This window comes from Rattus norvegicus, chromosome 17 (genome assembly GCF_036323735.1).
Source record: "Rattus norvegicus strain BN/NHsdMcwi chromosome 17, GRCr8, whole genome shotgun sequence".
NCBI classification, from domain to species: domain Eukaryota; kingdom Metazoa; phylum Chordata; class Mammalia; order Rodentia; family Muridae; genus Rattus; species Rattus norvegicus.
The window spans coordinates 3,057,354-3,083,642 of NC_086035.1; the positions used below are offsets into that span (position 1 = coordinate 3,057,354).

The 26,289-nt window shown below is 39.7% G+C and overlaps 1 protein-coding gene across 7 annotated transcripts in view; it reads right to left on the reverse strand.

Moving 5' to 3' along the window:
- Positions 1 to 4,343: 4,343 nt before the first annotated feature.
- Positions 4,344 to 26,289, reverse strand: part of Znf431l14 (zinc finger protein 431 like 14) — a 35,719-nt gene continuing 13,773 nt past the window's right edge. For 6 of the 7 annotated variants that reach the window (XM_039096309.2, XM_039096317.2, XM_039096314.2 and 3 more), the window contains 3 exons: positions 17,057 to 17,180; positions 16,784 to 16,862; positions 12,580 to 15,577 (listed from right to left, as the gene is read on the reverse strand). In XM_039096309.2, coding sequence (XP_038952237.1) covers positions 13,936 to 15,577; positions 16,784 to 16,862; positions 17,057 to 17,180 — 1,845 coding nt within the window. In that variant the 3' untranslated portion in view covers positions 12,580 to 13,935. Of the gene's footprint in view, positions 15,578 to 16,783; positions 16,863 to 17,056; positions 17,181 to 26,289 lie in introns of all 7 variants that reach the window. The other variant, XM_039096310.2, reaches the window with a different exon arrangement.

Consider the following 26,289-nt stretch of genomic DNA (forward strand, 5'->3'; position numbering starts at 1 on the left):
AAAAATAATATAAAGCCCACATAGTGTCCACTGGTTTCAGTTTTAGGTAATTAACTAGAGTAATTTTAACTGAAGGGCATCTGACCTCATCCTGAGTGCTGTTTGTCTCAAGGCTGTGACATCTGCATAGAAGACTCCGTTTTTTTTATACTATATTTTTATTTTATATATATGAGTGTTTTTCTGGCACTTGTTTGTACAAGGGTCAGAGGAGGGGAATAGATCCGAGAGATTGCAGTCAGAGCAGCAGGATACTGTCATATGGTCTCTGGTAATGCAACCTGTGTCTTGTGTAACAACATTCAATGTTCAAAACTTAGCCATATCATTATTTAGTATATTTTCATTTAAAATTAATATTTATACATTTGAAATATAATATATCACTGTGTGTAACCTTTACCTTTTTACATCTTCCTATTATGTAATTCCTATACTGACAAACAAGAAGGGAGGTTTGGTACAAACCTGCTAACCTAGAGAGTAAACTTAATTTTCCTACGTATATGGGAAATATCTATTTATAAGCTTGAATATACAACTAAACTGCTAGGTGCTCAGACCTCTCCTTCATCCATGACCTTTTACCTAGGTAGGCGACCTTTCTCTTGAGGTCATCAGAACTCATGGGAGCTCCTCTACTTTCCTCACATCCTGTTTCATCTGTGTCCTGCTATTTCTCACGCCTCTTCTTCCAAGATGCTCTTCTACGCCAAGAGACAGAGATAGAGTCAAAAGAGAGTGCCCACCAAGAGGGCTCTCGAATGTCTAATTGCTGCTAAAGAAGACTCTGTCTTCCTCACTATACCCTTGTCAGGCTGTAGCAGGTCATTGCAATTAGTGGTTCTGCTGTGAGGATCCAAGCAGTCTGTAAGGAGTCAACAGTTTTCAACTTAACTGATGAGCACCTCAGTGCATCCAGCTGACATGGCCTCAAGTCTGACAGCAAAGAAACAAGATCCCTCTCCAGCAATTTGTCTTAAAATAGGCAAGAACTTTCCTCTCTTCAGAATTCTTCTCTAGTGAGACTTTCAGTGACACAACCAAACCACATCTGCATCTGAAAAGGCAATATCTTCCTAAGCTTTGGTATTTTACTACAACTACTCTTTCTAGGAACCATAATCAAATATCCTCAACAATTTATGCCCTTCTTTGTTTTTTCTCAATCCTAGATTCTTCCCCACCAATTTCTTCTTTGTTATGTATGTGTCAATATAAATGCTCAAACATATAAATAAAATTTTTGACTGCATTTCTACTGGTTATATGTATATGGTTGAAGGACTGACCATGTTGCACTGATTAGCTAAAAAGAAATTCACTGCCTGAGCCTAATTCTCCAACTTGAGGAGGAGTTCCAAACTTTAATAAGCAATAGGATTTGCAGATCACAATGCATCCACCAATTATTAGGAAAATAAAGAAGGGGCCTCCCTCCTTACAGATGGAGATCAAGTGCCTGCCTGGAATTTAAAAGCTGTATTTTTTTATTTACATTTTCAGCTTTTTGCTTTTTGTGGGGGGGAGAAGTACCCTACCTTGATATACAGGTAGATGTCACCCAAATTCCCAAGAATGATTAACCCATGCTTTGCCCACTCCGAACTGTAACTTAACCTTATGTAAATGTGACATGTATTTTATGGTCTGCCGTCCTCTTTGTTATTTGTCAGAGACCACATTTGATCATACATCTTTAAGCTAGACAATCTATTTCCTGGTAATATGCTTTTGGAAAAAGGGTTTCTGTCTCGGTACTTCCTAGGATGTATTTTGCCCCTGGAGTTGTACTGATTGGATTGACAGTTGCCTGGAACCCTTTTGACTTATTGTAATGTCTTTTAGGTATGCTGGCAATGATTTGCCTGGTGTTAGGTGCCCTGAATTCTGATCCAGGTTGAAAAAGACAATTTTCATGAGGTTTTCATTCTCATCTCTTCCCAAGATTTCCTTTCCTTTCTTCAGGGACCCATCTAGGAAATCATGACCCCCCCCCACATGTCCTAGAACACATAGGACGAGAAACATAATCAAGATTAGACAACCTAGGTTAGAATGTACCCCCCAAACACAGAGTCTTAACGTTCTATCAGATCATTGAGATTTCATTCCCAGTATATAAGGTGGCCCTGACTAAAAGTAGTAGAGCCTTTTAATAGTCAAAATCAAGGCTCAGTAATATAGCACGTGATGACAAAAGGAGATTCTTTTCAGGTATTTAGTTAAATATCAGCCAATTTTTAAAACATACCATAAATAGTATAAATCATTTATGATGTGGAAATCACAAGATTATAGAGGAAGAACAAGTAAAAAAAGTTGATTTTAACTTAGAAGTCAAATTTTACACTGTGATTAATTAGTAACTTGTAGAAACAGTGTAGTCTGCTAGGCTGTCACAAATATGTTTGATCTGTCTCCTCTGTATGAGACAGAGTCTCATTTAGAACTGCTGCTGACCTTGATTCACTAAGCACACTACAATATATAATAGATACTGAACGCAGTATAGATACTGAAATAGCAGTATATATTTATGCCATGCAATTGTACCACTATTCCTAGCATGATAATCTTCTACAGAAGAGTGACCAGAAAAGTAATTTGTTATTGGCCTGTTTAGAATAAAGCATTATGTTCCTAACAGGATTGATTCTCCATAGCAGCCTAGACTTGTCTATCATGGGGTTGCTCTTACTCTCAAAGGGAATGGACTTAAGCTAACTGCTCTGGAACTCGATTTAGAAAATACCCTCCATGGTTTCTCATTGGAAGGGGAGGTGGGCTGTGCTCTCACTGTTCATAAAACCTTTCTGTGTAGTTAACATTTAGTGTTGTCATGAAACACAACATGGCCAAGGCAAATTATAATTGAAAGAATTAAATTGGACTTCTACATCCAAAGGCTTAGAGTCCTGGAAGAAAATGAAAACCCATGGAAATGAGAAGAAAATAGAGTTCACATTTTGAAACTCAAAAAGGAAATAGGCAGCACACTTTGCATGGTCATAAGCTTATAAAAGTTCTTAAATCATCTACATGATACACATGTGCTCACATCTCTATTCCTTTCCACAGTCTTCCAGGTACTGGAAAATAAGTATTTTTAGATATGAGTGAATGAGACACATTCCCGTTTCAACACCACATTTTCCTAAAATCTTAGAGAGTGCAAACTACCTCTTACACTCCCACAATCTTCCATGACCATCAACAAGAGTGCTAGGTTTCCGCCATACAATGTGAAGAATAAACGGTATTACTTCACAATGAGTCAAAGCATGCTAAGGATGGAACAGACCAAAGAAAGACTAAATCCAGCAGGAAAACATGGAGTCAGGAAGATCATTGTTCAGCTTCTTGAGATTATGATGAAGTCGCCTAACTACAGTGTACTTAGCTATCCTTACTCTGCCAACTCTGTCACTGAAGCACACATAGCTCACTTGTAGGTCAACTCCTCTACATGCTTGCAGCTCTTTTCAAAGCTGCTCCTCTTGTCCCAAATACCTTGTGCATGAGATCATACTTTACTATGTTCAAAGTGGGTTGTTGTAAAAAGCACTAACTATAGAAGCAGGCTTTATCCCTAACATTTACATGGCGGCTCACAGTGATCTATATGTAACTAGAGCTCCACAAAACATCAGATTGTTTTGAAACAGTCTGAGCTGAAGTAAATTTGCAAGTGCATTGGACATATCTCCAATAGTGCCCTCCAGTTGGAAATTCAATATTAAATGGATCAAGCTAATCTTCCCAATTTGTATGACCACTACTGTGATTTGCTTTCATACACAGAACATGAATTAATACAGGCTGGGAAATTACAAAATCACTCACCGTGGCACAACATGGTAATTCTACATAATCTTGGTGCTAACAGATGTTTGCTTGCCCTATTTGTCTCCATGATTTACACGAGAAACTAGTCCTCCTACTGTGGTCTGAAGGTAGAAGCCATGCTCCACATGCAGATCCTTTTCCTCTTGCTTCAATGGATGTTGTCTACATGGCTCCAAGAGGGAATTTTAAAACTCAGTGGTGCTGTGGGCAGTTAATTTAAGAATTTAGCTTGCTAATGAAGAAGACAATATTTGTGGCCCTCAGGAGCAACAACTGGGATCAGGGACACATGGCTGTGGTAGAGCTTTTTTCAGAAACATCTTTCTAGTTTGCAGGTATAGCTGCTCTAGCATTAATATGTGTTTGATAAGGGATTTACCGCCCAAAACTAAATATCTGGTTGAGTGTCCCGGCCTGCGGTGGTTCAGAGGAGACCTCAGAGGGGGGTGAAAGAATGGAGGACAGGAGGCCCAAGGAAGGACAACAAGTCTGTGTTCTGATCAAGCTCTCACACTTTAATTAAGAAAAAACAGCGGCTTATAAAGACAAGCAGGTGGGAAGGTCACTCAGGACCCAAGACTAATAGATCACTGCCACCACCCTCCCTATAGCCCTAAACCCTCATTTGCAGGTATCCACTGATAAGAACAGATGCTGGAGACAGAAGTTGTAAAAGTGATAAGAATGGACATCTGGCTTCTATGTCCAGAGGGTGTAAGTGGGCTTGACATTCCTGAAACATTCCTGAGAGAGAGGCTGAGTAAGGACTTGGCTCCTGGCAGTTGCCTTGCCTTCCACTTTATTTACTGAGTCATTAGTATCACAGCATGAAGAAGATGAGCAGGTCTACATATCTATTCAGTAATGGCATGCACTCTGAGTCTGGGTTTCACAATCTGTATAATAAGGACAGAACTCTGCCCTAGGTCTTTGGTGACTCAGAACAAACATTATAATGAAGCAAAAACAAAATTCCTCCTAATTTGAAAGACATTGGAGTTGAAGGTTGAAGGGCTGCATTTCAGGGTAGACATCTATTGCTAGACTTAAGACCACAGTCTGTGTCTTAGCTACCCTAACCAGAGAGACTCAAAAGAACTGACCCATCTAGCTGTGACAAGTTCGCCTATAATGCTGGTATTGTGGAGGCAGGGTGGGCAGAATTTTCTGATGTTCTAGAACAGGTAAGAGTTCCAGGGCAGCCAGAGACTCCTGGTAACAATACACTTTCAAATAAAACCACAAAAATGAATAAAAAGAACAAAACAAAATTATTAATGAGAATTGAAATTAGATTAATGTATTTGCTCAGTGTGACTCATTTGGAACAGCAATTTTCTCCCTTCTCAAATTCTTTCACTGAATTTTAGTTGCTTTTCCCCCTGACATGTATTCAGTTAAGGAATAAACTTTTGTTATGCACAGAAGTTCTTACCTAGAGGAATCAGTCATATTTGAGAATGACATTCCAAGGGAAATTCTAAGGATATGGGGTCCAGTGTTCTATTAGGCCATAAGCAACAGGAGAAATATTAATGTAGTTTTTGAGTACCTAGATCCTAACATGCAGGCAATTTACTGGGACCATTGGGTGGCCACTAAATGCCTTTAAGTTTTAATTGGAGACTGCCACAGAGGCTATGCATTGTGCTAACACAGATAGATCTGTGTAGTTGTTGCGAAAAAAAAAAGAGGAGGGGAAGAACTGGACAGGACTGACCCACCACATCTGAGTGGATACAGAGATTACAATGGAAAGCAGCTGGTGTTCAGGTCCACCCTAAGCATTGGGGTCGAGGGTCTTTTCTGCCTCTTTAATATACAATGCCCATCCCCTAATAGTTGATCAATACTCCATGATTCTTTCTTTTATTTTTTAAAGATTTACTTACTTTATACATATGAGTACACCATCACTATCTTCAGACACACCAGAAGTCATCTGATCCCATAACAAATGGTTGTGAGCCACTGTGCCATTGCTGGGTATTAAACTCAGGACCTCTGTAAGACCAGTACCTGCTCTTAACTGATGAGCCCTCTCTCCAGCCCCCATTGTTCTTTCTAAATACCTGACTTCCATAGTTTTAGAGTGATTTCTGTTTGCGGTCCATGGTACTCTAATGACAGACTTGATGTCACCTAGAGTTACCCACAGAGTTCCAAAATGAATGTTTTTTAGTCATCAAGGAACTCGAATAGGATCCCATTCAGCATGTCAATCTTCACGTATGCATGTTCCTGTTCTCCCCTTACATGAAGCACAACTCACATCAGACGTACACCTGACATACATTGTTGTGGGCTCCCACTGCTGCCAAATGAGTTCAGCAAACACTCAGATTCTATTAGGGAATGTCAATTAAATAAAGTATGCTCTTTCTTTTCGTATTTTTTTCCCTGAGTCAGAATGTGGCTATAAAGTATGTCACTACAAAGTCCAGCACTGTGCCTCAAATTCAGAGAGACTGGCCTACCACCCTCCCCATGTCCTGGGATTACACGAATGCAGCCCAAAGGCCAACTGATTTTTTTTCAAGACTTAGCTTTGAATCAAAGAATGAATGGCAATGTAAACTTACAGATGAAGCCTCATGGGTTTGATGTTTAGTAATACCTACTGAAACATTGCAATAATAATTTAAACAGGAAAATCATTTCATATTTTCTCAAAATGGGGCATATTCTTTGCATTGTTTATTTCCTCTGCATAAAAAAATGTTTCAACTGTGTTTGTGCACATACACCTGTGCCATGGGTATAGGTAGCAGTGAGAGAAAAGCACCTTACAGGTGTCTATTGTCTACTTCCACTATGTGCATTCTACAGATAAGATCCAAGTATGCATTTAGCTTCAAGTGACATCATTGTTCCTTATTTTGTTTAACATTTTATATACTGCCAGTGTGTGTCATACCTATGCCAGACTATAACTACAGAAATGGGAAAAGAATTCATAGATAATATGCATCTATTAGAAATTGAAATTATGGGGCTGGGGATTTAGCTCAGTGGTAGAGCGCTTACCTAGGAAGTGCAAGGCCCTGGCTTCGGTCCCCAGCTCCGAAAAAAAGAACCCAAAAAAAAAAAAAAAAAGAAATTGAAATTATGTCATGAGGTTTAGAAGCAACCAGCCATACCCACTGCGACAGTTGTCTGGAACTCGTTGTGGTTCTGAGAAAATTGTTCTGAATACGTGTTTCTCTCTAAGAATGCAATAACACAGTAAAAGAGATAGCACTTCAACATTTTTTCTTGCAAATAAGATTCATTATCAACTTATACTTTTCTTCAATACTTATAGTTTCTATGGTTATGGTTACTTATAGTTATACTAGGGTTATAATCTAAAATTAAGACAGCATTAGCACTCAGCAGGCATGTTCTCTTCTTCCTCCAGGAATCAAGGTGGATATATTTCACAATACAATATTCAACTTGCAGGAGGGTGAACTATCACATTCACAGGAGAACAGTTCTGAGAAGATTCCAATTAAAAAGAGATTTAGGATACAAAATATGGCATTTGTTTCTGTGACTTCACGATGGTATCAGGACAACTGCAGCTGCTATCTAGAGACTCCTGACACTGGGAGAAAAGAAGGAAATGGATGAAAATGATTTTGGAGCACTATCATTACCTAGCAACATCTTCCGCAGTGGGAAGGTGAAAAACACACAGCTGTAGTAGGGAAACTTCTGTCCATGAACAGAACAGATAGCCTAAAACTTCTCTCAAACTAAATATTCTTTTTGCTCTGATCACCATGTCAGTGAAGAAATAAGAAAGTAATTATAGACTTTCCAGAATTCAATGAAAATGAAGCCACAACACAAACACACACACACACACACACACACACACACACACACAAAACTGAACCCAAAACACATGTAAACATCAACCACAGTCCAATTGAATCAAGGATATCAACATAATATAAGACACAAGTGCTCAAGATGCAATTTCCTGACAAGAATGGCAATGGTTCAGGCACCAACATCAGCAATTGAAAAGTGGGACTTCATGAAACTACAAAATATCTTTAAGGTAAAGGTCACTGTCAGTAGGACAAAAAAGCAGCGTAAAGATTGAAACAGAATATTCACTAACGCTTTATCTTACATAGGGTTAGTATTAAAAATTTCTGAAGAACTCAAGAGGTTAGACAGAAACAACTCAAATATCCCAATTAAAGTATAGGGTACAGTACTAAACAGAGAATGGTCAACAGAGAAATTTTGAATAAACAAGGAATACTTAAGGAAAGGTTCAGATGCTGAGAATCAAGATCTCCGAATTTGGAATCATGCCAAAGATGCATCTGTACTTGAAATCCCTTGCTCCAAATGCTTTGTGCAGATGAGTCTCCCATACTGAAGTTATTCATGTGAAACCCATAAGAACACTTAGTGGCTAGGAACACAAGAACCTCAAAGTTGGCTGCTAATTTACACCCTGCAAACAGGAGGGCCACTTTGCCACCTCCCCATTCTCAGTCCTCTGATAATTCAGGTTAGGGACAGTGGTCACATGCTCACCACAATGAGGCTCAGTAGCTCAACCTGCACTCCTGGAAAGCACTCAGCAGAAGAGTCAAAACACACTATACCAACCTTCGAAGCATCCTCAGCAAGAGAGCTGAACTTGCTGTAGGAACAAGGCACCTGTAAGATCCCTCCTCTTCTGATTGCAGGGTCTTCCTAGAGGCCCTGATTGGCCAGTGGATCTTGAGTGCCATAAGCACCTCTCTTAGGGTTGGATTGTGCTGAAGGGACACATTAGCTTAAGGTTTCCTGGGCCAGCATTCTAGTCCAGGAGCTGACCCTTTTAAGATCCCCAAGATTTGTGTTTCAGTATCAAATATACCTGTCCTCCGTTATCCCACCTTTCTATCTTTCAGCAGGAATTTCTTCCCCCTCCTCCTCCCACTCATTCTTCTTGTCCTCATTCTCCTCTTCCATATACACTGCTCCTGCTTTTCCTTCTCACGCTCTTCCTCCTCTTCCTCTTCAGTTTCTTCTGCTCTGCCTTTTCTTCCTCCTCCTTCCTCATCTTTTTCTCCTTCTTCTTGTTGTCTTGTTCCTCTTCTTGTTCTTCTTCTCACTCTTCCTCTTCCTTTTCTTTTCTACCACCCCTTTTTCCTCCCCCTCCTCCTCCACTCAAACTATACCACCTTGAATCAAGATGGATAGCTTCTAAAGTCCATGATTCACCATATGACCCCTTGAAAGATGGGGTCTTCCCAATTGAAAGAGCTTCCTGGACACAAAATATGATGTCTGTTTCTGTAACTTCACACTTACATTAGGAAAACTGTAGCTACTATTCATCTGCTATATAATGTAAGGGTCTGAATATCACTGAAGGCAGACCCCAGACTTAGATACTATGCAAAAAAAAAAAAAAAAGAGGGTTCATTTTACAGAGATGGTCTTCATACAGAGGTCAACCATTCTTTGAAATACCAACCCCAGGAAAAGCACAAAATCATTTTATAGGGAACCAGGTAAAATCTCTAGCATAATAAAATATTTCTTTGGTGGATGCTATGAGGTCACATGTTGTCAGTGTTTTGCATCCCTGTGTTATGAACTTTTAACCATGTAATGAAATAGGGCTGCCCAGTGCAAATGGCCCATTCAGAGAAAAGGTATTTCCATATTTGTACTTATACCTGGACTGGTCTCTGGAGTGAGGGGTGTTTATGAATTTGTTCTAGATTTAATTTTATTTTCCTAGAGCTGGTGTCTCATGACTTTCTCTATGTTAATTGTGGTCTATCCTGAGGCTGGTGCTTTATGGCTGTTTTTTCAAACAGGCCTGCTGTTCCAAATGGATAAAAGGGTTGCTTCAGTGGAGATAAAAGGGGTTTATCTTTCCCTTTCAAAATAATTCTCCAGAAATGGGGTTTATCTTGTTCTTTCAATATGAGAATCCAGACAACTCTGGGAAAAAAGTAGGATATGGATGGCAATCTCAGTGGAGCACTATTAGAAGACAGCACATCTTCCTCAGTGGGAGGTGAAAACACATATCTGTACTAGCAGAGGTTTTCCAGATGAACAAAACCCAAAGCATGGCTCTCTCTATGTATGGATGAAGTGGATATAGAGAAATGTCTCATGGAATATTGTCCACGAGTAAAACAATGACTGTGTAACAATGGCAAGTTGAAGAATACAGTCGTGTCTCTATGTCTCAGCTGGTCTTCAGCATATACCAGAATTCCTAACACGGAACCTTGAATGCTAGAAAAGTAGTGATCTCTCTTGCCAGAGTATGGCAGGAAGAAAAAGAAAAAGAGTTCCCATCTTCATCATCCTTACATATGTAAGCTTCCAGCAGAAGATAAAGAATTTTCTTGTGAACTCAAAAGCTCCAGAAAAAAAGAGGGGTTTTGCCATGTTATATATTCCAAATAAGAAAAGATCTCACATTAACCACCTGTTTAAGTTTAGGTAGTTGACTGCAGCACTTTGACGTGAAAGGCATTTTACCTCATCCTGAGTGCTGTGTGTCTGAAGGCTGTGACATTCTAAAGAAGACTCCATTTCTTTTTTTCCTTTTCTGTCAAAGGATATTTTCTTTATTTACACTTCAAACGTTATCCCCTTTCCCAGGTTCCACTCCAGAAACCCACTATCACATAGCCCCTCCCCTGCTTCTCTGAGGGTGCTTCCACAAACCCACCCACTCTTGCTTGCCTTCCTGGCATTCCACTACACTGAAGCATTACAGCTTGACAGGACCAAGGGTCTCTCCTCCCACTCATTTCCAATAGGGCCATCCTCTGCTACAGATGTAGCTGGAGTCATGGGTGGCTCCACGTGTGCTCTTTTGTTGGGCGTTTAATGCCTGGAAGCTCTGTGGGATCAGCTTGGTTGATATTATTGTTCTTCCTATGGGGTTGCAAGCCTCTTTAGGTCCTCCAATCCTGTTTCTAACTCCTCCATTGGGGACCCCGTACTGAACCCAATGGTTTGCTTTGAAAATCTACCTCTGTATTTGCCAGGCTCTAGCTGAGCCTTTCACCTGACAGCTTTCTCAGGCTCCAGTCAGCAAGCATTTCTTGGCATCTGCAATAGTATCTGTTTGGTGACTGTATGTGGAGTGAACACCCGGTGGAGTATTCTCTTCTCTTCAGTCTCTCCTCCATACTTTGTCTCCTTATTTCCTTTTGTGGGTATTTTGTTTCCCCTTCTACAGACTGAAGCATCCACACTTTGGTCTTCCCTGTTCATGAGCTTCATAGGATGTGTTAATTTTATTGTGGGTATTCTGAGCTTTTGGGCTAATATCCATTTATCAGTTTGTGGATATCATGTGTGTGTGTTTGTGACCGAGTTCCGTCAGTTACTATGATATTTTATAGTTCCAACCATTTGCCTAAGAATTTTATGCAGTCATTTTATTTAATGGCCAAGTAGTACTCCATTGTGTAACTGAAGGTTAACATGTAGAAGAATGCAAATTGACCCATTGTTATCACCCTGGACAAAGCTTAAATTCAAGTGGATCAAGGAACTCCACATAAAACCAGATACTCAAACTAATAGAAGAAAACGTGGGGTTGAGCCTCAAATACATGGGAAAAGGTGAAAATTTACTGAACAAAACACCAATGGCTTCTCTCCCGGTGTATGTGTTGCTGCAAAATTATAAAAAATGGAATACTGTTTTTACCCACACTGGTCAGCATCACAGTGCCCCTAGATATGTGGTAGATATCTTAATCTCAATCAGCAAAGCCTCTCACCCGCTTTGCTCTAGCCCCTATAACATTGCCTATGGCCTCTCTCTGAGCCTGGCAACAATCTGTCTACCAATGCAGTCCCCAAGGCAGGATGTCACCATGCCAGAAATATACATCTCAATTCCATGGTGGCATAGTGTCCCAGCTGACACATACTCTATTAAACTTAATTCCCCACAGGAAACAACACACAATAACCTCTGATCCAATTGATAAGATCCTCTTCCCTCAAACTTTTCTGCCGCTCATCCTTCCCTCTCATCCAATGACAGGCCTCGTCCTACCTTGTGCCTGCCTTCACCTGCTTAATGACATCACCCACTCCCACATGCCTTTTAAGATGACTGTGCTCTGTGCTGTCTTTCCCTGGCAGGTGAGCATCTATGACCGTGAAGGCTGAGCTGTTCAGTTTCAGCAGGTACAAGATATACCTAGGACATGGGCAACATTATGCCAAGGAATATTGGAAGGTTTTCCAGTTTTCTTACTGGCAAAAGTGAGTCTGCATTCCTTTCCAAAAGGAATCCTAGGCAGATGAACTAGACTGTCCTCTACAGATACACACACACACACACACACACACACACACACACACACACACACACACACACGAAACACAGGCTGAAGAAATTCAAAAGAAAAGAACCCGCAGTACAGTCACATTCCAGGGAGTCATCCCTGTGTGTCTCGTGCTGATATAATGCTAAGAAGAATCAGAAAACAGGAGTCAGGAAAGCTCATTGAGAGCAGGCTAGAAGGGCTGACAAGAAAGGAAAAAAGGCTAAGCGGGTATCAAAGACAGCAATGGTGGCTGCCAAGGCCCCCACAAACGCAGCCAATAAACAAAAGATTGTGAATCCTGTGAAAGTCTCTGCTCTGAGAGTTGGTAGGAAAAGTTAATTTGGTAAATCAGAGTTTAAAATAAAATCTGTCTTTAACTCTTAACAGAATAAAACAAACATACAAAAAAAGATGAATGTGGATTGGAAAACTTTTATCACAATTTTTATCTTGTAGGGTTTCTCTCCAGAATGTATTTTTCTATGTATTTGGAGACTATTATATTGGAAAAAGGCTTTGTCACACTGGTTACATTTGGAGGGTACCCCTCCTCTGTGTGTTCTTTAATGTATTTGGAGATTACTGTGTTGTGAAAGGCTTTATCACATTGCTTAAGGTTGTAGGGTTTCGCTCTGGTATGAACTCTATTTGTCTAGAGACTATTTTGTTGTGAAAAGGGTTTAACACATTCACTACATTTGACGAATTTGCTCCTGTATGAATTCTTCTATGTACCTGGAATCTACTGGGTTGTGAAAAGGCTTTATCACATTCATTACATTGGTAGGGTTTCTCTCCAGTATGAACTCTATTATGAATCTGGAGTCTCTGAGATGTGAAAAGACTTTATCGCATTCATTACACTTGTAGGGTTTCTGTCCAGTATGAATCCTTTCATGTATCAGGAGTCTATTGTGTTGACTAAAGGCTTCACCACAGTCACTACATTTGTAGGGTTTGTCTTCAGTATGACTCCGAATGCTACCGTGGACTGAAAAGACTTTATCGTATTCATTATATTTGTAGGGTTTCTCGCCAGTATGAACTCTTTTATCCCTGTAGAGTATACTGGGTCGTGAAAAGGCTTTATCACATTCATGATATTCATAGGGTTTCTCTCCACTATGAATCCTTTTATGCATCTGGAGACTACTGTGTGCTGAAAAGGCTTTATCACATTCATTACATTTGTATGGTTTCTCTCCAGTGTGAACTCTTTTTGCTTCTGGAGGCTACTGGGTCGTGAAAAGGCTTTATCACATTCCTTACATTTGTAGGGAGTCTCTCCAGTATGAATCCTTTTATGCTTCTGAAAGCTACTGTATTCTGAAAAGGCTTCACACATTCATTACATTTGTAGGGTTTCTCTTCAGTATGAACTTTATTATGCCTCTTGAGTCTACTGGGTCGTGAAAAGGCTTTATCACATTCATTACATTTGTAGGCTTTCTCTCCAGTATGAACTCTATTGTGCATCTGGAATCCACTGGGTCGTGAAAAGGCTTTATCACATTCATGACATTTGTAGGGTTTCTCTCCAACATGAATCCGTTTATGCATCTGGGGACTATTGTGTTCTGAAAAGGCTTTATCACATTCATGACATTTGTAGGATTTCTCTTCAGTATGAACTCTATTATGCCTCTTGAGTCTACTGGGTCGTGAAAAGGCTTTATCACATTCATTACATTTGTAGAGTTTCTCTCCAGTGTGAATTCTTTTATGAATCTGGAGGCTACTGTGTTCTGAAAAGGCTTCATAACATTCATTACACTTCTAGGGTTTCTGTCCAGTGTGAACTTTTATGCTGCTGGAGTCTACTGGGTCGTGAAAAGGCTTTATCACATTCATTACATTTGTAGGGTTTCTCTCCAGTGTGAACTCTTTTATGCATCCAGAGGCTACAGTGCACTGAAAAGGCTTTATCATATTCATTACATTTGTAGGGTTTCTCTCCAGTGTGAACTCTTTTATGCTTCTGGAGGCTACTGGGTCGTGAAAAGGCTTTATCACATTCATTACATTTGTAGGGTTTCTCTCCAGTGTGAACTCTTTTATGCTTCTGGAGGCTACTGGATCGTGAAAAGGCTTTATCACATTCATTACATTTGTAGGGTTTCTCTCCAGTGTGAACTCTTTTATGCGACTGGAGGCTACTGTGGTCTGAAAAGGCTTTATCACATTCATTACATTCATAGGGTTTCTCTCCAGTGTGAACTCTTTTATGCTTCCAGAGGATACTGTGTACTGAAAAGGCTTTATCACATTCATTACATTTGTAGGGTTTCTCTCCAGTGTGAAGTCTTTTATGCTTCTGGAGGCTACTGGTTTCTGAAAAGGCTTTATCACATTCATTACATTTGTAGGGTTTCTCTCCAGTGTGAACTCTTTTGTGCTTCTGGAGGTTACTGTGTCCCGAAAAGGCTTTATCACATTCATTACATTTGTAGGGTTTCTCTCCAGTGTGAACACTTTTATGTGTCTGGAGGCTACTAGGTCGTGAAAAGGCTTTATCACATTCATTACACTTGTAGGGTTTCTCTCCAGTGTGAATATATTTATGCTGCTTGAGTCTACTGGGTCGTGAAAAGGCTTTATCACATTCATTACATTTGTAGGGTTTCTCTCCAGTGTGAACTCTTTTATGCTTCTGGAGGTTACTGCGTACTGAAAATGCTCTATCACATTCATTACATTTGTAAGGTTTCTCTCCAGTGTGAACTCTTTTATGCATCTGGAGGCTACTGTGTTCTGAAAAGGCTTTATCACATTCATTACACTTGTAGGGTTTCTCTCCAGTGTGAATATATTTATGCTGCTTGAGTCTACTGGGTCGTGAAAAGGCTTTATCACATTCATTACATTTGAAGGGTTTCTCTCCAGTGTGAATATTTTTATGCTGCTGGAGTCTACTTGGTTGTGAAAAGGCTTTATCACATTCATTACATTTGTAGGGTTTCTCTCCAGTGTGAACTCTTTTATGCTTCTGGAAGCTACTGGGTCGTGAAAAGGCTTTATCACATTCATTACATTTGTAGGGTTTCTCTCCAGTGTGAACTCTTTTATGCTTCTGGAGGCTACTGGGTCGTGAATAAGCTTTATCAAATTCATTATATTTGTAGGGTTCCCTTTCAGTATGAAGTCTTTCATGCTTTTTAAGTTTAATGTGATTTGCAAAAACTTTACCACGTTGACTACATTCATAAGGTTTCTGTCTAGCTTGTGTTCTTTTATGTATTTGGAGAATTGTGTAAGGAGCATAGGCTTCAACACACTGAATAACTTCAGAGGGCTTCTTTTCTGAATGAATCCTTTCATTCTTTTGAGGATGACTATGAGCATGTGAAGCAAAAGGTTTTCCACAGTGAGTATATTCGGAGGGAATCTCTGCACTCTGACTTCTTTCATGCCTGAGAAGATAATATGCACATGTGAAAGGTTTACCACACTGATGAACACTTTCATCTGGATGATTTAATGTTACTGTTTCTCTAAATATAAAGAGGCATCTGGCCTCAAATTTTTTTCACTTCGTTCACATTCAAGCTTTCCCTTGACTATGGGCTGTTTTGCATCTTCCAAGATCCCTGAGATGGCAGAGCATTTATTACATAGCTCAGATTTACATATCCTTTTTCTATAAAAGGTTTTTCCCAATTTTAAAGAAAAGCAAAAGAGCTCAGAGCTTTAACACACTAAGTGTATTCCAATATTTACTGTAGTGTTGTTCATACTATATTTGGGAAGTAATCCAGGAGAAACAGAAGCATTTCTCCATTCCAAGTACTCAAGAGAATTTATTACAAATTGAGGTTCCATATGTATTGCTAATGAAGTTGGAAAAATAATTAATTGTAAGCATTTATTGTGTTGAAACAGTCTAGTATAACAGCCACCCACTATATGTCTTCTCATTGTTATGGGAGAGAGAGTGTCAGAAAAAGGTTGAGATACATAGATAGAAAGATAGGTAGAAAGATAAATAGATGGAAGGGTGGAAGGATGGGTGGTTATGATAGATAGAGATAGATAGATACATAGATGGATAGATAGGTAGAGAGAGGTACATTGTTTCCTTCAATGTCCCTTTTATATACATGGTTTGTATTTATTATGATGTATGACATATCTATGAAAGGAAGCTGAACGCATTGCATTCACATAATTTAACACTTTGTTCTTCATATACAAGTGATACAGGAATGGAGGTTAATGCATAACATCCTCTTACAACAAATAATCTGCCAATTTCACTAAACGAACAATATCACTATTAATATCTGGATAAGCTTAGTAGCAGCTTTTCGAAATGTATTCGTCAACTATTCAACATGTGGAGCTTTTACAAAATTAGCAGAAATGTATTGCCAGTTGTACAGTGTAGTTGTAATAGGGCTGTCTTTCAAATGGTGATACACATTAAGGCATTGTTTCCAAGCACACTTCCTTAAAAAATTGCATTGCAAAAACAAATCAGATAAAGCACACGGAATACCATGGTTTTGTTAGAATGTATCGATCACCAATATATTTAAAGCAGTTCTTATTTACACTGTTGCTTTACTTTCAAACTTTCAGTACACATTAAAATTTCTTCAGAGGCATATTTGTATGACCTTGCATATAAGAAGTACCTCTTCTGTCTTCTAGATCTTTGACAATGTTCCTCAATGTTTTGTTCTTCCCAATTAAAGCCTGAAATAGAGTAAGAGAAAAACGATGAATGGAAATTATGGAAAATGTAAGTTACAATGTTCAGTGAATCTTAAAGTCATGCATGCTTTACTCACCAAATTCTCTACCCATCTCAATTGAAATTACACAAGTGCTTCAAAAGAAAGAAGGGTTTTCTCCAATTTTAAAACAGGAAAGGGTATTTATACTCTTACCTATAGCATTGAGGTTCCTGTAGGTCTCCAGCATGACATCTTTGTAGAGCTTCTTCTGGAAGGGATCTAGCAAAGCCCACTCTTCCTGAGTGAAGTTCACATGCACATCCTCAAAAGTCACTGTCTTCTCGAGTATCCCATACATGGGTACAAAAGAAAGCATGATAGAGACAACATTGGGCATGTGTTCTTCATAGACAATGTGTTCATATAATTATGGGGCCTATCAGACTTATTTTTTGACTCCAAAGTTCTACTGTAACTACATATACATACTTGTAGGAAATGTATTAATGAGGTTCAGCCCTGTCATTTCACAGCCTGTTCAATAGGATGTAGCCTTTCTAGTGAAATGACACCTACATATGTAAAGAGGACACAAGCTCTACAAGATCAATAGTGCTTACCACACAACAAAGAAATTGTATTAACACTAACAATTACTAACTGTAAAAAGCAGTTAAAAGCTGGGTCTATTGTCCTATGCCTTTAACACTGCAGTCAGGAGACAGAAGCAGAATTATCACACTGAGTCAGATGCCAGTGTGGGGTATACAATGAGTTCTAGAACAGCCGAAGGTACATAGTAAGTCCCTGTATCCTCTACCAGAATTGACTAACCAAACCAGAAATATAGAAAGACCTCAGGTTTTTCCTTAAATCTATAAGAGCATTATACATAAAATCCAGTTCTGTAGTCATCTTACAGATACCTGACGTCCACAGGTACAAATTAAAACATTAACAAGATATTACCAAAAGGGAATATATGTTTAAACATTTACAATTAGGCAGGGGGCTGGGGATTTAGCTCAGTGGTAGAGCACCTGCCTAGCAAGCGGAAGACCCTGGGTTCCGTCCTCAGCTCCGGGGGTAAAAAAAAGAACTTTACAATTAGGCAGAAGAAAATCTTAGCTATATGAAAGTTGATTAGATGTAAACAACACAGTGCAGGATGGAGGGCTCAGCAGTGAAGTACAGGGCATGGATCTCATGCTTTGACTGGGAATCTGCATGTAAATTATGCAGTTCCTTCTCTCTAATTGGATTTTGATCGATCAAGATCCATTGACAGCAGCCAATGGAAAGGGTAGAAAAGGTGAGAATTCCAGGTTCCAAAAGGTGAGGAAAGAGAAGCAGGAGACAGGAAAGAGAGATTTGTCTTGCTTTGGAGAGAGAGCTGCCAACCATGTAAGATGTCCAGAGGAGTGTTCATTGGCCACAACCCCAGGTTGGAGATTAGAGATGCAATTAAGCTGAGAGTAGTTTTATGGTGGTGAGCAATGAAAAGGTAACTGGAAACTAAGCTAAGGGCAGATATAGAGTGTCGAGCAAAGAGTAACGGAGAGGACACACTAGCTGTGGAAAGCTTGGATGAGACATTAGTCAGGATAAACATATTAGTGTGTGTGTGTGTGTGTGTGTGTGTGTGTGTGTGTGTGTGTGTGTTCTATTGTGTGACACTGTTCCCCGATACAAGGGAACCAAGGCAGGGACTGGAAGTGTACCTGTCAGGAACTTAAGGCCAGGTAGTGAAAAGGTTACATGCTTCAGGAAGAGCTCTTGCAGGTCCTACAAATAAGTGAGGTAAACTGCTTGTATTTACAGCAGGATCACAGCTATCAATTATCCTACTTTCAGCAGGTGTCAAACCATTGTCTGGCTACTCTGAGGATTAGACACACCTGAGGGATATATTCATGGATATAGGCAAAAGACTCATAGTCTTTCTAACATAAAGTCACAACAAACACAACAGGTAGAAAGAAGGTCAGTGAATGCCCTGCAATGACTGAGAAGACTCAGAAGTATTAACATCATGAGTACATGGTACCCTAGGAAATAGAATGATAATGACTAAGAAATTTCAAAAATCAAAATGTGGGGTAAGTTCAGCACAAAAGCATATGCTTGACATATAAAGACACATTCATTCCAGGCCCATTTATATCAATAAAAGAGAAAGTCCAGGCACATCGGCCCACATTTGATTCCAGCACTAGACCCCAGAATCAATTTGATCCCTACATTCAAGGCCTGCCTAGCATATAGGCCTATTTTGAGGATACCCACGGCCACAAAGAGAAACATTGTCTTCAAAAACAAAACCAAACTTGAAAAATATGAAAACATTATTTTAGCAAAATAGCTTAGCATTTGCTTCTTCTGTATCTCATATGATTTAAGGACAGAGTCTATTAAAAGGAAGGCAGGATGGGAAGGAAGGACACGAGAAGGAAGCTGAAGGATGAATTTCAAGGAAAACAGAATAACACAAGTAAGTGGTTATTGATTAAGTCTATAGACACTCAAATCCCATCCCAATAAGGAATTGCCTCTTGTAGGAGTCCTTCTCCACATATTCTCACCAACAAGTCCACCAACAAGAGACAAATGTTTAAAGTCAACATACTATCTGGATGCTCTTCCATCCACCTAACTATGCTAGACCATGCTCTCTATAGGTTCATGGTCATTCCATGACAAAAATGCATTTAACCTAACATCAAGGACCCTTAAAGTCTGTTACAGCATGTACAATGTTCAAATGTCCAAAGTCTCCTGTCACCCTCAAGACATTCTTTAGACTGTCACATACTCTAAAGTCTGAAAGCAAGTTATATCATTATCATATAAAATGGCAAATCCCATGGGGTAGAGAGCTGAATTCCCAGAAGTGTGGACAATCCTGAGACCTCAAGGGAGACCGCCACTTCTGCCCACTTCTGTTCACATTCCTCAACCAAAAGGAACCTGCAGTGTGTCCCCTGGATACAGGAATACAGGAGTGGTCACTGGCAGGAACCTGGTGATTCCTGAACTGAACTGGAACTGAACTGAACTGAACCAGTACCAGAGCTCCCTCCACCCAAATCTTGTGGGTGGGACAGCTGGACCCTCAGAAGTGTGGACAATTCCGAGAACTCACAGGAGACAACTACTTACTGCACACCTATCTGACCAAAGATTAAACCTCCTAGTGACATCTGTGCCCTCTGGACACAGGGACCTAGGAGCAGTCAGGGACAGGACCCTTCGAGTTTCTGCCTGTGCCGAGAGCTGAAAGGCAGTCACAAGGAGTCACACCTGAGAGCAGAGGTAAGATCAATTTTTCTGCTCCAAGCAACCCGTCTGGTGGCCTCAGGACACACAAGGCAGAAGAATTCTGGGACAGGACACTTCTGCTTTCTGGCTGTGCCCGGAACTGACCTGAATGAATACCACAGGTCGCAGCACCCAAATCCTGTAGGGGAGAGAGCTAAATTCCCAGAAATGAGGACAAATCTGAGACCTCAGGACAGACCACCACTTCTGCCCACTTTTGATCACATTCCTGGCCCAAGGGGAACCTGCATAGTAGCCTCTGGATACAGGAATAGAGCTGCAGTCAGTGGCAGGAACCTGCTAGTAGTTTCTGCTGGAGCCTGGAGATGAACTGAACTGGTCCCGTAGCTCCCTCTACCCAAAACCTGTAGGGGAGAAAACTGGACCCTCAGAAGTGCAAACAATCCTGAGAACTCAGAGGAACCAACTACTTTCCGCCCACATTTTTCCCCCAAGTGGAAATTGCTTAGAGCCATCTGTGCCCTTTGGACACAGGGACTTAGAAGCAGTCAGGGGCAGGAACCTTCAGGGTTGTGCTTGTGCCAAAAGCTGAAAGCTAGTCACCAGGATAGCCTACACACCATGAGCAGAGGTAAGACCAACACTTCTGTATCAGCAACCCGCCTGGAGGCTTCAGGTCAAAAAAACCCAGGAGTAGGTCTCTGTTCCCAGATTCAGCTGAAAGAAAACAGGCCTACAGGAGGGTCAAGCCACTGTCAGACACAGCAACACAAGCTAACACCAGAGACAACCAGCACAGGATCCTAATCAACAGGAACCAAGACTACTTGGAATCATCAGAGCCCAGTTCTCTGAGCAAAACAAACTCTAGATTTCCAAACACACTGGAAAAGCAAGATTTGGATTTAAAAGCACATTTTACGATGATGATGGAGAACATAAAAAACTCCCATAAAGAAATACAGGACAGAACAAGTAAACAAGTAGAAGCCCTTAAAGAGGAAACACAAAAATCCCTTCAAGAATTACAGGAAAATACAACCAAACAGGTAAAGGAATTGAATCAAACCATCCAAGATTTAAAAATGGAAATAGAAACAATAAATAAAGCACAAAGGGAGATAACCCTGGAGATAGAAAACCTAGGAAAGATATCAGGAGTCGTAGGTGCAAGTGTCACCAACGGAATACAAGAGAGAGAAGAGAGAATCTCAGGGGCAGAAGATACCATAGAAAAAATTGACACAACCATCAAATATGATGTACAATGCAAAAATCTCCTAGTCCAAAACATCCAGGAAATCTAGGACACAATGAGAAGATTAAACCTAAGGATAATCGGTATAGGAGAAAGTGAAGACTCCTAATTTAAAGGGCCAGTAAATATCTTCAAGAAAATTATAGAAGAAAACATCCCTAACCTAAAGAAAGAGATGTTCATAAATATACAAGAAGACTACAAAACTCCAAATAGGATGGACCTGAAAAGAAATTGCTCCTGTCACATTATACTTAAAAGACCAAATGCACACAACAAAGAAAGAATATTAAAAGCAGTAAGGAAAAAAGATCAAGTAACATATAAAGGCAGACCTATAAGAATTACACCAGATTTCTCACCAGAGACTATGAAAGCCAGAAGATCCTGGGCAGATGTCATAAGAATACTAGGAGAATACAAATGCCAGCACATGCTACTGTATCCAGCAAAACTCTCAATTAAGATAGATGGAGAAACCAAGATATTCTATTACAAAGCAAAATTTACACAATATCTTTCTAAAAATCCAGCCCTACAAAGGACAATATGTGGAAAACTCCAACACATGGAAGAAAACTAAATGCTAGAAAAATCTCATGCAATGAACCCAAAAGAAGAGAACCAAACAAACATAATTCCACCTCTAACACCAAAACCAACAGGAAACATAAATCACTATTCCTTAATATAGTTTAACATCAATGGACTCAACTTCCCAATAAAAACATGTAGACTAACAGACTGGATATGTAAAGAGGACCCAGCATTTTGCTGCATACAAGAAACACAACTCAGAGACAAAGACAGACACTACTTCAGAGTAAAAGGCTGAAAAACAACTTTCCAAGCAATTGATCTGAAGAAACAAGCTGGAGCAGCCATTGTAATATCGAATCAAATCGACTTGCAACCAAAAGTTATCAAAGAAAATAAGGAAGAAAAATTCATACTCATCAAAGGAAAAATCCACCAAGACAAACTCTCAATCCTAAATATCTATGCTCCAAATGCAATGGCACCTACATTCTTATTAAAAAAAAAAAACAAAACTTACTGAAGCTCAAAGCATATATTGCACCTCATACAATAATAGTAGGAGGACCCCACTCTCATCAATAAATAGATCATGGAAATACAAATTAAACAGAGACATAGAGAAACTAACAGATGTTATGAACCAAATGGACTTAAAAATATTTATAGAACATTTCATCCTAAAACAAAAGACTATACCTTCATCTCAGCAGCTCATGATACCTTCTCCAAATCTGACCATATAATCAGTCACAAAACAGACTTCAACAGATATAAAAAGATTAAAATAATCCCATGCATCTAATCAGATCACCATAGACTAAGGCAGGTCTTAAATAACAACAAAAATGACAGAAAGCCCACATATACATGGAAGTTGAACAAAGCTCTACTCAATAATAACAAGAGAGAAACAAAGAAAGAAATTAAAGACCTTTTAGAAATTAATGAAAAAGAAGGCACAACATATCCAAACTTATGGGACACTATGAAAGCAGTTCTAAGAGGAAAACTCATAGCTCTGAGTGCCTCCAAAAAGGAATAGGAGAGAGCATACATCAATCAACAGCTTGACAGCACACATAAAAGCTCTAAACAAAAGGAAGCAAATACACCCAAGAGGAGTAGAAGGCAGAAAATAATCAAACTCAGGGCTGAAATCAACCAAGCAGAAACGAAAAGGACCATACAAAGATCAACAAAATCAGGAGCTGGTTCTTTGAGAATATCAACAAGACAAATTAACACTCAGCCAGAATGACCAGAGGGCACAGAGAGTGTATCCAAATTCACAACATCAGAAATGAAAAGGGAGACATAACAACAGAATCTGAGGAAATTAAAATAATCATCAGATCCCACTACAAAAGCCTATATTCCACAAAACTGGAAGAAAGGGACAATTTTCTAGGCAAGTACCAGGTACCAAAGTTAAATCAGCATCAGCTAAACCATCTAAACAATCCTATCCCTCCTAAAGAAACAGCAGCAGTTATTAAAAGTCTCCCAACCAAATAGAGCTCTGGACCAGGTGGGTTTATTGCAGAATTCTCTCAGACCTTCATAGAAGATATCGTACCAGTACTGTCCAAACTATTCCACAAAATACAAACAGACACAAACCACACAAAAACCCAACAAAGAAAGAGAACTTCAGACAAATTTCCTTTGTGAATATTGACACAAAATTATTCAATAAAATTCTTGCAAACCTAATCCAAGAACGCATCAAAATGATCATCCATCATGGTAAAGTAGGCTTCAACCCAGGCATGCGGGGATGTTTCAACATACAGAAATCCATCAACGTAATCCACTATATAAACAAACTCAAAGAAAACTACTACATGATCATTTCATTAGATGCTCAGAAAGTATTGAGAAACTTTAACACCCCTTTACAATAAAAGTCCCGGAAAGATCAGGAGTCAAGGCCCATACATAAACATTGTAAAAGCAATACACAGCAAACCAGTAGCCAACATTAAACTGAATGGAGAGAAACTTGAAGCAATCCCACTAAAATCGGGGACTAGACAAGGCTGCCCAATCTCTCCCTACCTGTTCAACATACTACTCGAAGTCCTAGACAGAGCAATCGGACAACAAAAGGAGGTCAAAGGAATGCAAATTGGAAAGGAAGAAGTCAAAATATCACTATTTGCAGATGATATGATAATATACTGTAGTGACCCCAAAAGTTCCACTAGAGAACTACTAAGCCTGATAAACAACTTCAGCAAAGTGGCTTGGTATAAAAGTAAATCAAACAAATCAGTAGCCTTCCTCTACTCAAAGGATAAACAGGCTGAGAAATAAATTAGATAAAGGCATTCCTTCACAATAGTCCCAAATAACATAAAATACCTTGGTGGGACTCTAAGCAAGCAAGTTAAAGAACTAAAGTCTCTGAAGGAAGAAATTGAAGAAGATCTCAAAAGATGGAAAGATCTCCCATGCTCATGGATTGGAAAGATTAATAGGTTAAAAATGGCCATGTTTCCAAAAGCAATCTACAGACTGAATGCAATCCCCATCAAAATTCCAACTCAATTCTTCATAGAGTTAGAAAGAGCAATTTGCAAATTCATTTGGAATAACAAAAAACCCCCGGATAGCAAAAACTGTCCTTAACAATAAAAGAACTTCTGTGGGAATCATCATCTCTGACCTCAAACAGTATTACAGAACAATAGCGATAAAAACTGTATGGAATTGGTACACAGACAGGCAAGTGGAACAGAACTGAAGACCGAGAAATGAACCCACACACCTATGGTCACTAGATTTTCGCAAAAAAGCTAAAACCATTCAATAGACAAAAGATAGCATTCATAACAATTTGTGCTGGTTCAGCTGGAGGTCAGCATGTACAGGAATGCAAATGGAACCATTCTCATCACCCTGTCCATAGCTTAAGTCCAAGTGGTTCAAGGACCTCCACATAAAGCCAGACACAGTCAAACTAATAGGCAAAAAGTGAGGAAGAGTCTCGATCACATGGGCACTGGCAAAATTTTCTGAACAAAACACCAATGGCTTAAGCTCCAAGATCAAGAATCGACACATGGGGCTCATAAAACTGCAAAGCTTATGTAAGGCAAAGGACACTGTCAATAGGACAAAACGGCAACCAACAGATTGGGAAAAGATCTTGGCCAATCCTACATCTGATAGAAGGCTAATATGCAAAATATACAGAGAATTCAAGAAATTAGACCCCACGGAGTCAAATAACCCTATTGAAAAGGGGTACAGAGCTGAATAAAGAATACTCAGCTTAGTCACATTGGAATCCTTATTCATAATGGAAAAGAAAATCAAAACAACCCTAAGATTCCACTTCACACCAGTCAGAATGGATAAGATCAAAACCTCAGGTGACCACAAATGCTGGCGAGGATGTGGAGAAACAGGAACACTCCTCCATTGTTGGTGGGATTGCAAACTGGTACAACCACGCTCGAAATCAATCTGAAAGGTCCTCAGAAAATTGGTCATTCCACTACGTGTAGACCCAGCTATACCTCTCCTGGGCATATACGGAAAAGGTGCACCAACATACAAAAAAGACACATGCTCTACTATGTAGATAGCAGTCTTATTTATAATAGCAAATGCTGGAAAGAAACCAGATGCCCTTCAAAAGAGAAATGGATACAGAAAATGTGGTACATCTACACCATGGAGTACCACACAGCTATCAAAATATTGACTTCATGGAATTTGTAGGCAAATAGATTGAACTAGGAAATATCATCCTGAGTGAAGTAACCCAATCACAGAAAAATACACATGGTATGCACTCACTGATAAGTGGATATTAGCCCAAAAGCTCGAATTACCCAAGATGCAATCCACAGACCACATGATGTTCAAGAAGGACAAGCAAAGTGTGGATGCTTAACTCCTTCTTAAAAGGAGGGTATATGGAAGAAAAGTTTGGAGAAGAGACGGAAGGAACAGCCATTCAGAGCCATATATATCCAAGAAAACTAAATAAGATTAATGACGCTGAGAACTGCATGCTGACAGGAGCCAAATATAGCTGTCTCCTCAGAGGCACAACAAGAGCATGTCCAATACAGAGACAAATACAAGCAGCAAACCATTGAACTGAGAATGGGATCCCTGTTGGAGGAATTAGAGAAAGGATTGAAAACGCTGAAGGGGCTTGCCACCCCATAACAAAAACAGAGCTCCCAGGGACTAAACCACTACCAAAGACTATTCATGAACTAACCCTGGGCTCCAGCTTCAAAATGTAGCAGAGGATGGCCTTGCTGGGCAACAATAGGAGGAAAATCCCTTGGTCCTACCAAGGGTAAACCTCCCCCCCTCCCCCAGTGTAAGGGAAAGTCAGGAGGGTGGG